This window comes from Balaenoptera ricei, chromosome 16 (assembly GCF_028023285.1).
Source record: "Balaenoptera ricei isolate mBalRic1 chromosome 16, mBalRic1.hap2, whole genome shotgun sequence".
In the NCBI taxonomy this organism is placed as follows: domain Eukaryota; kingdom Metazoa; phylum Chordata; class Mammalia; order Artiodactyla; family Balaenopteridae; genus Balaenoptera; species Balaenoptera ricei.
The window spans coordinates 9,078,261-9,094,426 of record NC_082654.1 but is presented as its reverse complement, the minus strand read 5'-3'; the positions used below and the strand labels follow the sequence as shown (position 1 = coordinate 9,094,426).

Sequence of the window (16,166 nt, the reverse complement as noted above, 5' to 3'; positions counted from 1 at the left end):
GGGGGCGGGACAAGGGAGTGTGTGGGCGGGGCTCTGGCTCCACCCGCCCCCAGGCATTGGTGTGCGGCCCGGAGGCCGGCCACAGCCGCCTCACGGGATCCTTGACGGCGCTCGTCCTGGGGCGCAGATGGAGGGAGCCATGGTTCGGCTGCTGCGCGGCGGCGCGCTGGTGAGTGCGCTCGCAGCGGGCGTCTTGGGGGCCCCGGATGACCTTGGCCTCGGCAGCGGGGTCTTCCCCTGATGGGACTGGGGCGCTCGGTCCACGTCCCGGGCCCGCGCTTCCCTCCCTCCGCCGGGTCTCTCTCAGACCCCTCACCGCGGGCCGGCCCCGACCCTGACCTCTCTCCAGGCCTCTAGCCGAGCCGGCCTTAGTTTCTGTAAGGAGGACTGGGAGTGGCAGCTGGTGAGAAGGGGGCTAGGGGCTGGTCTAGAAGCTTCTTTGACGGAGCAATCACCTTGCATGGAGCCGGAGAGACGCAGCTGCAAGGTATCTTTTGCAGGCCATTGGGCCCTGAAAGCTACCGAGTCTTGAATCTTTCGAGGCATTTTGTAGAGATGTCATTTCGCTGATGTCGCTTTTCCCCAATGGTTACATTTCACCGCCCAACTCTTCCCCGAAAAGATTGTTGAAATATGAGCACAGTCTCATTCTGTGCAGTGTTCGCTCGTCCTCCTTTCCTCCGCCCTGCTCCAAAGTTAGGAAGGGACCTCGGACTTGGTCGGAGTTACCGGCCAGAAAGACAGTTTCCTCTGCCCCTCATCTCACAGCTGGGACATTACATCTTGCATGGTTAGGCTCACCGTAGCACTGGGGAACCCTTTCCTGTCTCACTTCTTAGAACTTGAACTGAAACCTGCCTCCCGGGAATATCCAGTTGTACCTAATTATGCTCTCCGGACCTGCAAAAACTGTTGATTCTTGCACAGCTCTTGGCGTCGGGTTCTCATTACACTGAACATTCAGCCTTTCATCTTATGGCATGCTTTCCAGAACCGTCACACATTTGAATACATTCCCCTTTATCGGTACACTTTATGGGAATTTTCCCACTGCTGGTTGTTTGCTTTTTATATTTATTTGCATTTCTCTTTGATGAGTTAAAGGCTCTTTGCTGTTTTAGTCTGATGCCCAGCGGCAAGGTTCTTTTTGTTTCATTAGAGATAATTAATTTAGAGATAATTAATGTTGTTTGACTCTTTTACAGGCTTGGGGTATTAAGGAAATTAGTAAAATCATATTAGTGTTTTGTTGCAAAGAAATACGTTTTTATGATTACTGTTTAATACTATTTTATAACTGTTGTGTAATAGTTTAGCAAAGAACGTTCCCCGTATTTCACAATTTGAGTCCTTCTTGTTCTAGAGCCAGCATTTATTGACCACATACTGTGTGGCAGGCATGTGCTCGGTGCCCCACCTGTATCATCTCATTTAATTCTCACAACCATTCTAAAAAGTGGTTTAATCTTTCAGACACAGAGGCTCACGCTGAAAAAGATTAAGTGACTTGCTCAAAGTCACTCAACTAGAAAGTGTTAAAGCTGGTGTTCTAACTCTGGTCTGTTTCTAAATTTCACATTCATGCACTCCTGCCTCCCCTTCCTCAGAGATATCAAAGACCTGTTGTTTGGAATTTTAGGTTTTATTGTGGCTTTCAGTCTTGCTTAGCTTTTAGAGCTCTTTTGCATAGGTTAGCAAATGTGATTGATGGCATGTTGCCTGTAGCATAGTGGTTTAGAACATGAGTTCTGCAGGCTAATTGCTTAGGTGTGAACCCAGGCTGTCACTTCCTACTAGTATAATAATGGGCAGCTTACTTAACCACTTTGGGTCTTAGTTTCTTGATCTGTAAAATGGGGAGAATAATAGTACATATACCATGGGGTCGTTGTGAAGATTAAATTAATTCATATGTAGGTATGAATCACTTAAAATAGTGCCTAGCATAGAGTCAGCTGTCATTAAACGTTAGCTGATTATTGCCATGCATGAGATATTGCCAGTGCTAAATAAATAGCTTGGACAGGTATGCTTACAGGTGGTGGGGCTTGAACTGAGCGTCAAAAGAAGGGATGTCTTAGGTTTAGGTAAAGCCGCAGAGGAATGAAGATGCCAGGCTAAGGGTTGTATAAGCAAAGGTGTAGAGGTAGGAGTATACTCTGCTTGTTTGAGGAATAATTATGCCAGGATAGCTGATGTGATACGTTTGCAGAGGGTTGGAATGAATTCAGCTGGCAAGACCCTATCATGTTCAGGGGTTAGGTCCGTACTTGTTCTTATAACAGTGCGTGTAGCCCAAACAGGGTTGCCCACAGTCACGCATAACAGACCTTTTGTTTACTAAAACACAATCATTTATAATGTTATTACTCATCAGTACAGAAATGACAGTGTTTCTTTATAATTTGTTTACCATCCTTCTTTCTCTCTGGTGCCAGGAAGACTAACCATAAAGATCTTATCTGGCAGCTGTAAGATTCTCTCTCCTTTCTCTCAGGATCCTCGAATACTCACCCTATCTTGGGCTCCATTTGTCTTGATTCCTTTTTTCCTAAGTGCTAGACCAGGGTTTCTCAATTTTGGCACTATTGACATTTGAGGCCAAATAATTCTCAATTGTGGGAGGCTGTCCTGTGCATTGTAGGATGTTTAGCACCCCGGAGTTGTGACAACCAAAGGCAAAATTGCCCCTGATTGAGTACCGCTGGTGTAGACCTGTACTATTGTGTGCTCCAGAAGGGTGGGAAGAAGGGACCATTCTCCTTACAACCTGGTAAAAAACTCTCAACCTATTTGCTGTACCCAGTTTGTGGACTATACAAATTGATCTTCAAGATTCCAACAGGAGCGGTTGAGATTCTGAGGTGCTCTTTGCCAAAGAGTTTTACAAGCTAAATGGTCAGTAGCTTGCAGAAGGAACTCAAAAGCACAGATACCACTTAGACCCATTTCAAAAGTTCACCTGTGGTGTAATGAGGCCCTCAGCTAGGGCGATACCACTGACGGTTAGCGAGGGAGATACATTAGTAAAGAAAGACTTGAGAAGAGTTGATAATTACCTTGAGATGGAGGAATTCGATGGACTCCACATTTTCTAAATGGAGTGGCTAAGTGATGGGCAAAGATTGGGATGTCTGGAGGAAACGTAGTTTAGGGGGAACAGAAGGAAAATTAATTAATTCTCTTTTATACTTTAAAAAGTGTCAGTAACATGTACCCCTGGAGAGTTTTGGAAGCTGGGCAGGAGGAGGATCTGGAGACCAGCAGAAAAATAAGAGCTAGAGAAGTAGGAGACAGGCAAAGCCACAGATGAGTGATGGGGCATCTGAGGGAATGAAAGCACAAGAGGGTACAAGTCTGAACCTTTGGAGTACATTACAGACCATTCTGGGTAAATGTTGAAGAAAGGCAAAGCAAAAGGAGAATAAATGTTGGATATCAGAGGAGGCTTTGTGACAAACATGCTTTATTCAGAATTGGAGCAAAAGAAGGAGAAGGATACTTCAGTCCTTTCTTAAGAGCAAAAGTACAAGCAGAGTTTGTGCCGTGTAAAGGAAACAACCCAAGGAAAGCAGAGGCAAGTGTTTTTTGAGAAGTTCAAAATACAGCCCCCTAACCCAGGGTCACTTTATGGAGATACGGATTGAAAACTGAGGCAGCGTGTGAACTTGGTCCATTGAGGCGTGAAGAACAGCTTGAGGTTCTAGGGCTCCCTTGACTCAGTTTGGTGTTCACCTGGGGGCACTGGAATACGCCACACCTGGTCTGGAACTCAGGTGTCCTTACTTCTATCTTAACTGTTCTTTCTGCTACCAGCCTGGTTTCCCTGAAAAGGAGGGTGGGTCAAAGAAATTCCCAGTACCTGGTAAGGTATTGGACCCAAGTTAATTGCACAATTAAAAAAAAAAAAGTTCATTAATAATCCCATCTTTTAAGATTCCTTTGGAAATGAAGAGAAGTTAGTCTCTGGTTTCGTTTTTGTACACTGGTAGTTTGGGAAAGAGAACTTGCTGACTTGGCTAAGGTCACACGGAAGGCAAACAGGTCTCCTTTATGCTGGTTCCTGGCACTGTGCCCTGTCTTGGTTTATGTAGCCCACTCCTGAGGCAGTCTACTATTCTTCTAGAAGGTGGTGATATTGTTAGGAACTACTAGTGGCTGGAATGAGGAGCCTGAGACTAATGGAAGGGAAAGGTTACCTGTTTAGTAGTTTTCGAGAACACCTGAGAACAGAAGCTACTGTTTCGGGAGAAAGGAAGCAGGGATTAGAGAGATTCTGGTGCCAAAGTTTTGGCTCGGGCATATGAAAACAGAAACGATCAACCTTTTTGGGGGGGGGGGGTGGGCTGCGTTGGGTCTTCGTTGCTGCACGCGGGCTTTCTCTAGTTGCAGCGAGCGGGGGCTACTCTTGGTTGCGGTGCACGATCTTATTGCGGTGGCTTCTCTTGTTGCGGAGCACGGGCTCTAGGCACGTGGGCTTCAGTAGTTGTGGCTCGCGGGCTGTAGAGCACAGGCTCAGTAGTTGTGGTGCACAGGCTTAGTTGCTCCGCGTCATATGGGATCTTCTGGACCAGGGCTTGAACCCGTGTTCCCTGAATTGGCAGGCGGATTCTTAACCACTGCGTCACCAGGGAAGTCCCAGGATCAACTTTTAAAATCTAAAGTCAGGTATGCAGTACTTAAGTCAGATCTTAAAATGGACATCCCAGGTTTAGTCAGAATTCAGTAAAGTTTTGCTTAGTAGAAGACTGGGAGTCCCTGAACTATTAGGGCATAGAGAAATAAGCATTGTGTAATTTACTGAACAAAAGAACATATAAACCCTGAAGGATAAAACAGCATTAATAAGTATAGGGGAGGAAAACTGTTCCCCTTTTCCCTTCTAGGTTCTTTAGCTGGTCTAATAATTAAATTGGCATGAGAGATTAACAGGAGAAAAACAAATTTTGTACTTAAAGGAGCCCATAAAAAATAGAGACTCAAAGAAGTGACCAAAACCTGCAGCTTTTATGCTCTTTAGACAAAGAAACAGTACATTTGTGAAGAATTGACAAGAAAAAGAGGTTTGGGCTTGGGGTAGCTAATTAGTGAAGAAGTAACAAGCTTTGTTTATACAGCCTTTTCTGCCCTCAATTCCTTGTCTCTGGTGATGAGGATGCCTTCTACCCTCCTGGTACAGGGAGAGTACCTTTCACAGGGGAGATTATTTCCTGTTTTCAGGGGGGACAGAGGAGGTCAGTATCCTTCTTGCACTGCTATTTCTTAAGTATCTTTAATTCAAAACGATCAGTGTAGGGACTTCCCTGGTGGTGCAGTGTTTAAGAATCCGCCTGCCAAGGCAGGGGACTCGGGTTCGAGCCCTGGTCCAGGAAGATCCCACGTGCCACGGAGCAACTAAGCCCATGCGCCGCAGCTACCAAAGCCTGCGTGCCTAGAGCCCGTGCTCTGCAACAAGAGAAACCACCACAATGAGAAGCCCTCACAACTGCAATGAAGAGTAGCCCCCGCTCGCTGCAACTAGAGAGAAAGCCCGCTCACAGCAACGAAGACCCAATGCCGCCAAAAATAAATAATTAATTAATTTAAAAAAATGATCAGTGTGCCAAAGTAGCATATTTAGGGGTGGCATATTCTGCTCCCCTTTATAGGCAAATCCTCATCACACCTCCTCCTCCTCCTCATTCTTTGCTATAAGGGAAATTTGCTTCGGCATGACTCTGCCTATCTCAGCACCTAAGGCAGTAGGAGAAAGTGTGCCAGTGTAGTTCTGACATCTACTGATTACACAATGAGCCATAGCTGTCAAATCTAAGTTCTGTATTAAATATTGGCCTATTGCAGAACTGTTTATATGCAATGTTAACCCTTACATCCACGGAGCATAAAAACATCAGAAAATCACTGTTCTCATTTTGCTTAGGTTAATTACCCTAAAGCAGTAACAAGCAATGAGCATAATTAAGCACATTGGTGTTTAATCTCGTATTTATTATATAAAAACTTGGCATGAAGGACCTTTTTTCTACTACTACTTCCTTTTTGGAATACCTCCTAAATATATGTCTTTTAAACAACCAGTACACAGTATTTGGCATAAGAAGTAAAATGTTTAAGTATTCATTAATTCTTCTAAATCATTGATATAATTCTCATAAGCCATACCAATTCCTATAATTTTAAAGCTACAACATTTGGTTTCTCTAATTTTAAAGGAATTTAATTTACTTTTTTGGGTGTGGGGGAGGAGTGATACAATTCTTTAAAACTATTTATTTTCAGTAGATAATTGTAGAATCTCATGCAGTTATAAGAACTAATACAAAGAGATCCTGCACACCCTTTATCCAGTTTGCCCCAAATGTAACATCGTACAAAACTATAGTACAGTATCACAACCAGGAAATTGACATTGATGCAAACCATCAATCTTTTTCAGGTATCTCCAGTTTTACACATAAATTTATACACTTAGTTCTGTGCGGTTTTATCACATGTATGCACCACTACAGTCAAACTACAGGACAGTTCCGTCAGCACAAGTAGCCCTTGTTTCACCCTTTTATAACTACACAACAGCCCTACTCCGCCACCCCACCTGTTTCTAACCCTTGATAACCACTGATCTATTCCCCACCTGTATAATGGTATCATTTCAAGATTATTAGGTAAATGGAATCATGTATTTGTAACCTTTTGGAATTGGCTTTTTACATTCAACATAATTATTATGACATTCAAACAAGTTGTTGCCTGAATCATACTTGGTTCCTTTTTATTGCTGAGTAGTATTCCATTGTAAAGGAGGGGAAAACTTCTACTCTCTTGGGTTTAGTGTGTGGAGCCTGCAAATTAAACTGACAAGACAGATTAACCCAAGGAAAAGGTTTACTTGATATGCATAGGGAAGTCAACAAAAGAAGTAGCTTCATTAAATAAAGTTAAAGGTTTATATACTTAGTAGGGAAATGGGAGGGGGGAGAAATTGATTCTATGGGAAAAACAAATAGGGTTCTTTAGGAAAGACCTAACAGATTTTTGAACAGATAGGAGGTAAGAAAGTTGATAACAGTGTTTAAGTATGACTGGTCTTTTCCATAAAACCCCCCAAAAGGGGATTTACAGTAGCCTCATTTCCCAGTCGTTGCTCCTTTTAGTCAGATAAGAAGACTTTTTTCTGCATCTGTTGAATCTCAAATGTCTTCGGCTTGGAATAATCTTTATTGGAAGCTGAGGTTCCATGTGGGTCCCCATACCATGATAGGGACATGCCATGGTTGCTTAACCATTCACCTATTGAAAGACATCCAGATTGTTTCCAGTTTTTGACTATTGTGAATAAAGCTGCTATGAACATTTGTGTGCAGGTTTTTATTTGAACTTAAGCTTTCATTTCTCTAGGATAATACCCAAGAGTACAATTACTGGGTCATATGATAACTGCATTTTTTTAAAAATAAATTTATTTATTTATTTATTTATTTATTTATTGGGTCTTCGTTTCTGTGCGAGGGCTTTCTCTAGTTGCTGCGAGCGGGGGTCACTCTTCATCGTGGTGCGCGGGCCTCTCACTATCGCTGCGGAGCACAGGCTCCAGATGCGCAGGCTCAGTAGTTGTGGCTCACGGGCCCAGTTGCTCCGCGGCATGTGGGATCTTCCCAGACCAGGGCTCAAACCCGTGTCCCCTGCATTGGCAGGCAGATTCTCAACCACTGCGCCACCAGGGAAGCCCTAATAACTGCATTTTTGTAGGAAACCACGAAACTGTTTTGCAACATGACCCCCTACCATTTTACATTCCTATCAGCAGTGTATGAAAGATCCAGTTTCTCCTCATCCTTGCCGGCAGTTGGCATTGTCAGTAATTTTTTTATTTTAGCCATTCTGATAGGTGTGTAATTATATCTCACTGTGTTAATTTAATTTTAAAATATTCTTTAGTTTCCAGCAACTTGGAGAATGGTTATTTAAGCTAAAGATCCTTCTTTGAGTATCTTACTGTTAAAACAACAAAATTCAGCTGAATAAATTTTAAAGATTTTATTGGCTTTATTCCACAGTTCATGAATTGGGCAGCATTCCATCTAGTAAACAGAAGGAAGCTCCAAAGAGCTATACAAAATAAAAGACTTATAGGCAGGAGTGGGTGGGACTAGGAAGTTGCTAGCAGAGAGATGATTGCGGCAAAGTCACCTTCCTTTAGGGGACGGCAGGGTCTGTCAAGCAGATGACCTCACTAGTGCCGACCAGGTAATTCCAGATTGACTGGTCTAAGAGTCCACTCCTGGGAGGAGTTGAAACTAATTAATTTAGGTATTAAGTCTGGTTTGGTGATGTGGGCTTAGCACAAGTGATTTCATTTGGGGCCTGTTGTCTTTTTTTTTTAACATTTCACATTTAATTATAACGTAATATTTTACCTTTTCTTGATCTGTAAAGTTGCTTCATTGTAAGAGGACATTAAAAATACCATCAAAATGTGCTTACCAAGAGTGAGCACTCTAATTATCTAGCTCTGGAATCATCATATGAGCTTTTTGGACTTCTTAAGTCAAAAAGGACTTAGAAGAAAAATTTTGTTCATGCATCTGTTATCTTTAGCCTATATAAAAACTCAGATTAAATGTAAAAATAGAGTGCATAAAATTCTAAAAATAAACGGGTAAATCCCTTTATTAGAGTAAGGAAGTCATCCTAATTTAAAGCTGGAGGCCATCAAAGAAAGGTTAATAATTTTGACAACATAAACATCAAAACCTTTTGCATGACAAAACAAACTATACGCAAAATCAAAAGACAAATGACAAAGTGGTTGAAAAAAATTTGCAACTCCTCTGTCAACTTAAAGAAAAATGCACAACATGAGAGTTGTGAGTTCAGGGACTTACTGAGGACTAAACCTGGGAGATAGCCTCTCAGTAAGTAGCTCAAAACAAACTGCCAAAAAGGTAGGGGAGGAGCCAGCATATATACGAAGGTTTCAGCTGGGAAAGACATGCAGTCAAACATACATCTTGATAAAAGACTAATACTAATCACAAGGAACAAATATCTCAAGTTAATGATTTTAGTGCTTTTTTTTAATGCACAGGAAGAATCTGGGGTCATTGAAATTCTTCCTGAGATAATATATCCATCTAGGGACCCTTTTGTAGAAAGCACAGAGTGCTTCATTGAGCCTGCAGGTTTAAAAAAAAGTCTGAATTATGTTTAGGGTGCACTCTTGGTGGGAGACTACAGTGGGTTGTGACTTTACCCTCGTATAACTGGATGATGAGGGAAGCTCTTTGTGTTTTGCTCACACCTGTCACCAAAGAGCTAATTTCCTTAATTTATATTGAGCTCCTAGAAATCAATAGGAAAAAAAAAGAAAAACTGAATAGGATAATGAGCACAGGACATGAATAAACAAAAACAGAATTAGAAATGGTTCTTAAATGTATGCAAAGGGGTGCAAACTCGTAAATGAAAGACAGCTATAAGAACACTTTGTGATACAATGTTTTTTCACCTATGAGATGGATGCAGAAATCAAAAAATTGGCCTACAAGCTGTTTTGGCAAGATTCTAGGGAAACAGGCACCATTATATATTTGCTAGTGGGCATGAGAATGGTTTAACTGCTACGAAGGACAATTAGAGAAAATTTGTCAGTATTTTGAATTTATTTTTAACATTGACAGATTTCCCTTTTCTAGCTTGTGCTACAGATGTGAAATAATGTACATCAAAAGTTATTCATTGCAGCATTTTTTTTAGAAACTTTTTACTATGCATTATGTAATTAGATTCATAGAAAGTTGCATAAATACAAATAGTAGAGAGAGGTCCCCCCTATCCATCACTCAGATTCTCCCATGGTTGTATCTCAGTAGTACAGTTATTGAAACCAGGAAATTGATATTATTGTAATGCCAAGGAAATGATAGCCCACCAAAGTGGCATGAAGATTACTCTAAACCTAAAACATTTGACCATTCAGCAGCCACAAGAAAGAAACATTATCTAAATTTAAACAAAGCCTCCTGAAAGTACATCTGTAGATATAAAGAAACTGTCTTTTCTCCTATAAATCATTTATTGTCAGTCATTTCCTATCCCCCCACCCAACCTCTACCATTAGAACCTAAGGCAATAGAGAAGTTTTCTTCCCAAGAAATGTGTACATATAGTTCTATGGTATTTTATGACCTGTAGATTTGTGTAACCAAGTCCACAATCAAGATACAGATTGACATTCACAACAAAGAGCTCCCTTGTTACAGCATTATTTATAATAACAAAGGGAATTGTGTTACATGTTAGAAACATCTCCAGAATATATTGCTACATGGGGAAATAAATAAATAAATAAATAAAAGGACCAGAATATGGTACGTAGTATGCTCTCTTAGAAGGACCAGGAGGAAAATAAGCAACTATATTTCTACTTGATTATGTTTGTATATGAAGAATACCAGAAGGATACATAAGAATCTCCCCTATCCCCTGTGGAGGATGTTGAAAGTGGGCTGGATGGGAAATAGGGCAACAGCTTTTTTGAACGTAGTTACCTGTTCAAAAAGTTTTAAGTAAGACAACTGGGGGCATGGTGGAGGGGGAGCAGGGAAGGCGCAGTCTTGGATCATTTACCTTGGACAACAAGCGAATACTTTGGCTTTTGAAAGTTATAAGGGGTGGACATGAGTCAAGCATGTAAACACAGATTCCAGCTCATGCTACATATGAGAGTCACCTGTCAACTGAAAAAATGCACAACGTAAAAGATGAGAATTCTGTTTTATTCATCGGACATTCTGAGGACTTCAAGCTGGGGAGACAGCCTCTCATCACTCTGAGGGACTGCTCCAAAGAGGTAAGGGACGAGCCAAGATATATAGGGATTTTTGCAACAAAGACCGGGTGGTAGGAACATCAAAAGATTGCTGATAATTAAAAGAAAACCAGACATCTCAAGTTAATGAATTTATCACTTTTCTATGTATGGAAAGATGCAAGAGTTTTGGGCACACTGAAATCATTCCTTTGATATGCGCCTCAGCTATCTGGGGCCAGTATCCTGTGCTCTCTCCTCCTGAGTTTCCTCAGGGCTCACCGATGGAGTGGCTGTAATGTGATGGCTTGATGGCTGCAACATCCTTTGTTTACTGATTTGGCAGGCAACTTTTTTTTTTTTTTTCACTCACACACCTCAGGGAGCATTTTAGAAATGCAGAAGCCCAGGCTTCATCCTGAGTCTGTTAGAGCAGAGTCCGAATTGGTGGGGCTGAAATCTTTTACTCTAAGCTCCCCCAGGTGATCTGGGTATGTAGCCAAGAGTGGCACCCCTGATTTAAATCTCAGGGGGACTTGTTTCAAAGACACTAACAGAGTCATTGGTAAAAGTTCCCAGGATAAACTAGTTTCTTTAGTTTAATTATGTATAACTATATTTTGCAGTTAGGTTCTTAAGAAGTCCATAAAATTGTTCTGTAGTGTGATGCTGAACATATTATTTAAGACCTACAGCTAGCATTTTTAAAAACAAGCCTACTTTGAAAGCCCAAAGAATACGTGGTTCAGGTATTTATTCATTTTAAAACATCTTAACATCAAAATTTTTATTATTAAATATTTCTCATAACACAGGTAAGTGTGGGAAATGATATAACTGGCACCCATTTCCACACAACGTGCTTTTGCTGTCTTTTTTTTTTTAAGAAATAAAACAATTCTGACATAAACCCTGCACTTCCACCCTCTCCACAGAAGTAACTTGTAACCGGGGCCCAGCAGTGAGGCCAGTTTTGGATCACAGGACCGGAGATCAGACAAAAGGTAGCTGATCTCACTCAGTTTATTGCACACAATTAGCACACAACACGAGTTAGTCGAAGTAGGGAAACTAGGCGAGGGGATAACAAGCCCTCCCGGGAGACGTCCGGAAAGGAGATGTCTCGGCATGAGTGGCAGTCCTGGTCCAGCGGCGGGTGTGGAGACAAGCATGGAGGCAAAGTCGCCTTCTCCAGCAGGGCCTTCTGGCAGCGTCCATCTGCAACAGCCCAGCAGCGAGGAGTCAGGTCCTCCAACCAAGAGCCTTCAAGTCATCTCAGTGTTCTTTCTAAGGAGTCGGCCAGTAGGTGTCATGGTCACGGTGCCCAAGGGGTCTTGTCTCCAGCAGTTGCTCCTTCTGTTTCAGTGATGTCTTTCCTCAGGCTTTACCAGACAAATTCCTCAACACTCTTAATTTATCACACTAAGACGTTGGGACTCCACATTTTCTGCCATGACTCAATCTTGACTTACTGAACATACCTCAACTCCTGTGAGGTTCACACAAGGTGAGTGGGAATCCTAACACAAGAGAAATCACAACATAACGACACTCCTGAGGCTGATGTGTATGCTTCCTGTTTATGTTTTTAGACTACATCTGTGTATCAATGAGAATATATACTAGCATTTGGTGTGTTTTTAAAGTGTACATAAATGCTGTCTCCCTGAATAAATCCTTTTGCAAATTACTTTTTGTGCTTAATATATATATATATATTTTTTTTTTTAAATTTATTTATTTTATATTTTATTTTTGGCTGTGTTGGGTCTTCGTTGCTGTGCGAGGGCTTTCTCCAGTTGCGGCGAGCAGGGGCCTCTCACCGTCGCGGCCTCTCCTGTTGCAGAGCACAGGCTCCAGACGTGCAGGCTCAGTAGTTGTGGCTCACGGGCTTAGTCTCTCCGTGGCATGTGGGATCTTCCCAGACCAGGGCTCGAACCCGTGTCCCTGCATTGGTAGGCAGACTCTCAACCACTGCGCCACCAGGGAATTCCCTAGAAGGTCATTCTTAAGAGCTGTTCAAAATGGAAGGATTTTATATAAACAGGAGGGTTGGGCAAAAGAAAAGAAAGGGCTATTTGGGGTCAGGACATCTGGGAGAAGGTGTGCACCCAGGTGTTTTTTTTCTTTTATCAGGTACATTGCTGCTTTTTCCTCTTGGTGAGGGGGATGGAGAGGGCCCAAGTGACAGACAGTCTCATTGGTACTGACCAGAAAATTCCAAATTGGTTGATTAAGATTATACTTCCGGGGAAGGCCAAAACTGCAGTTAGGTCACGTATTAAATCTAGGTTTGATATCATGCACTTTAGCACAAGTGATGCCATTTTGGACCTGTGGTTTTTCTCTGTAACAATAAATGTATGTTTTGGTCTTTCTCCACGGTTCCTGGCTCACAGCTCCCAAAACTTTGGGATTTCTTAGGTAACAAGAGCAATGGGAGCATCTTTTGTTATAATGTTTGGTCTCTTGTCCTCAGTTCCTGAAATCACTTCAGAGCCATAAAGGTTAAATGGGTGTCTTGTTATTCAAAACAAGCTCCTTTCAACCACTCCTGAGTTTATGTTAATGAGGCGACTTGGGAAACACCCAAGAATGGGGGCTGGTTGCCAGGGGAATGAACCACAGGCTTGGAGAGTTGGAACTTTCAGTCCCACTCAACCTCCTGGGAGGGAAGAGGGGCTAGAGGTTGAATCAGGGGTCACATGAAACCCCCATAGAAATCCAAAAGGACAGGGTTCTGAGTTTCCCAGTTGGTGAGTACATTGAGGTGCTGTGAGTGTGGTTTTCTTGGAAAGAGCATGGAAGCTCTGATACCTGTCCCCATATCTTGCCCTATACATCTCTTTATCCTGTTACCCGAAAAACTGTGTTCACCTCTTGGTGGGTGTCGAGCCAGAAGACACAATTGTGGACTGTATGGGAAGATGCAAGAGTCTGGGCTCACTGAAATCATTCCTTTGATATGCACCTCAGCTAGCTGGGACCAGTATCCTGTATTTTCACATCCTGAGTCTCCTCAGGGCTCACCGTAGGGAGTGGCTGCAGTCTGATGGCTGCTGGGTGGCAGGTGTTCTTTTTTCCTGAGTTCCCTCAGGGCTCACCAGCTCACTTTGGAGGGCTGCAGGCGCTGATGACTGATATCCTTTGTTTACTGATATGGCAGGAAATATTCCATTTCTCACAACCAAGCCAAAGATCAGGAGAAGGAAGGATTTATTATTTGCTGCTAAGTAAGGAGATCTTTCCCAACAGCAAAATTGGGGAAGTTTTATGTTAAGGGTACCTGCATATTCATGAGGAGGCTGGAGCAGAGGAGAATTAGCATAGAATTGGGGCAAAGGTTGATAGAGTTCAAGCTTTAGTTGACTGAAGGGTCAGAAAAGGTCAACATCATCCTCTTCTTGGATGGGGCCCTTAGTTCCTGCAGAACTCAAAGATATGTGTCAGTTTGTTATGTATATCCCTTGAAGAGGACCTTGGGACTATTTTATCACTGATCTATGGATTCTTGACTTCTTTTCCTTTTTTCCTACATTCACTCACTTTCCTTAAGATCATTAGTTACTGAGACATGTTTTAGTGCAAGCATTGTGGCCAAGCTTAGATCACAAAATGGCTTAGGCCAAAAGTGGCTTCTTATGTCAAGAAAGCCATGCCTGGATCTCTCTCTCTGGGGACCCCCTACTCTATCTGCTTACAATCTGGCTGTTCCTGAGTAGTATCCTTTTTTATTTATTTAGTTAGTTAGTTAGTTAGTTTTGGCTGTGTTGGGTCTTCGTTTCTGTGCGAGGGCTTTCTCTAGTTGCGGCGAGCGGGGTCCACTCTTCATCGCGGTGCGCGGGCCTCTCACTGTCGCGGCCTCTCCCGTTGCGGAGCACAGGCTCCAGACGCGCAGGCTCAGTAGTTGTGGCTCACGGGCCTAGTTGCTCCGCGGCATGTGGGATCCTCCCAGACCAGGGCTCGAACCCGTGTCCGCTGCATTGGCAGGCAGACTCAACCACTGCGCCACCAGGGAATCCCTAGTATCCTTTTATAATAAACCAGTAATCCCATAAGTAAAATGCTCTTCTAAGTTCTCTAGAGGTGCTTTAGCAAATCAAATGAACCCAAGGAGGGGTACTGGGGACTTCCCATGTATAGCTAGTGGGTCTGAAGCCCAGGTGATAACCTGGGCTTGCAATTGGTGTGTGGGGATGTGGAGTGTGGGCCGTCGTGGGGCTGAGCCCTTAACCTGTCTGATCTGGCACTGTGGTCTCCAGGTGTCACCCAACTCAGGGGCATAGAGTTTGCCTTACAGATTGCGATGAATTCCTCGCTTTCTGAGGTTCCCAAGATACCTTGAGATTTTTGCACCTGTAAGGAGGTGGCCTTCCTAATTTCCCTGATGAAGCTGCTGGGAACCTAAGAGTTTCCAGTCTCTGGAGGGATCAGACAGAAAAAGTAAATGTTTCAGTTCTGCTTACAAATGGATAATTTACCAAATTGCTGTAAGTCATAATGAGCTTAAGGGAAAGGTTTCCTTATATCTGGAAAAATACAGATTAAAAGCCAGTAGTATTTCAGACAAAACCAAAAAATTATAACCATATTCAGTTTACTCAAGTTTATGTAACTAATCCTTTTTTGTTAACAGTTTTATGAAATCAGAGTTTCCATTAGACTTTTTGAATATCTTACCCAGTTTAGTATGATTTAAAAGTTATCAAAAACCCGTGCATGTCAGAAAGTCCTTTCTGTGAATCTTCTTGAAGATGAAGCAGTTTTGCAAAGCATCAGTTTAAGTGTCTTTGAATGATAAGGGACTTAAAAAGGCAAGGTTAAAGATCTGATTACAGTGTTTTTGACAAAGAAGCTTAACCAAGTTGCTGTGACATACGACATTTTAAGATCACAACTAGAATTATAATATTATACCAGGACATATCCAAATTTCAGAAATTTTATATAATTTTTAGAATGTCTATTAATAGCATTTATCCATACAGTATATTCTAAATAGTTTTATCACTCATGTGATAATGCTCTCCATGTAATTTAACATACCAAATGATACTATTAAATCTCTCTGAAATGCCTCAAGGCCCCTCTGAAACGTCCCAAAGTTAGCTGGAGGGCAAAGGAACTTTAAGTAGATATTTGAGAAGTTTGTAAAAGATGTCAAAAGCAAATACAGATCACTTAAAGGCAAAGAAACTCACACAATCTGTTATCAAAAGCAGCTATCCAAGAAAACTTTATTCTCTTAACAGGCAGAAAAAACCAAGTCCAGTCTTTACTTACTGCTCCCGGAGCTTATAAACTCATCCAACTGCACATTTCCATTTCCACTGACCGAAAGTGAAAATTGGCAGCT

At 42.2% G+C, this 16,166-nt stretch overlaps 1 protein-coding gene across 1 annotated transcript in view; it reads left to right on the top strand.

Moving 5' to 3' along the window:
• The first annotated feature begins 20 nt into the window (after positions 1-20).
• Positions 21-16,166, top strand: part of ACADSB (acyl-CoA dehydrogenase short/branched chain) — a 39,231-nt gene continuing 23,085 nt past the window's right edge. The window contains exon 1 of the mRNA XM_059900506.1: positions 21-169. Coding sequence (XP_059756489.1) covers positions 128-169 — 42 coding nt within the window. The 5' untranslated portion in view covers positions 21-127. The remainder of the gene's footprint in view (positions 170-16,166) is intronic.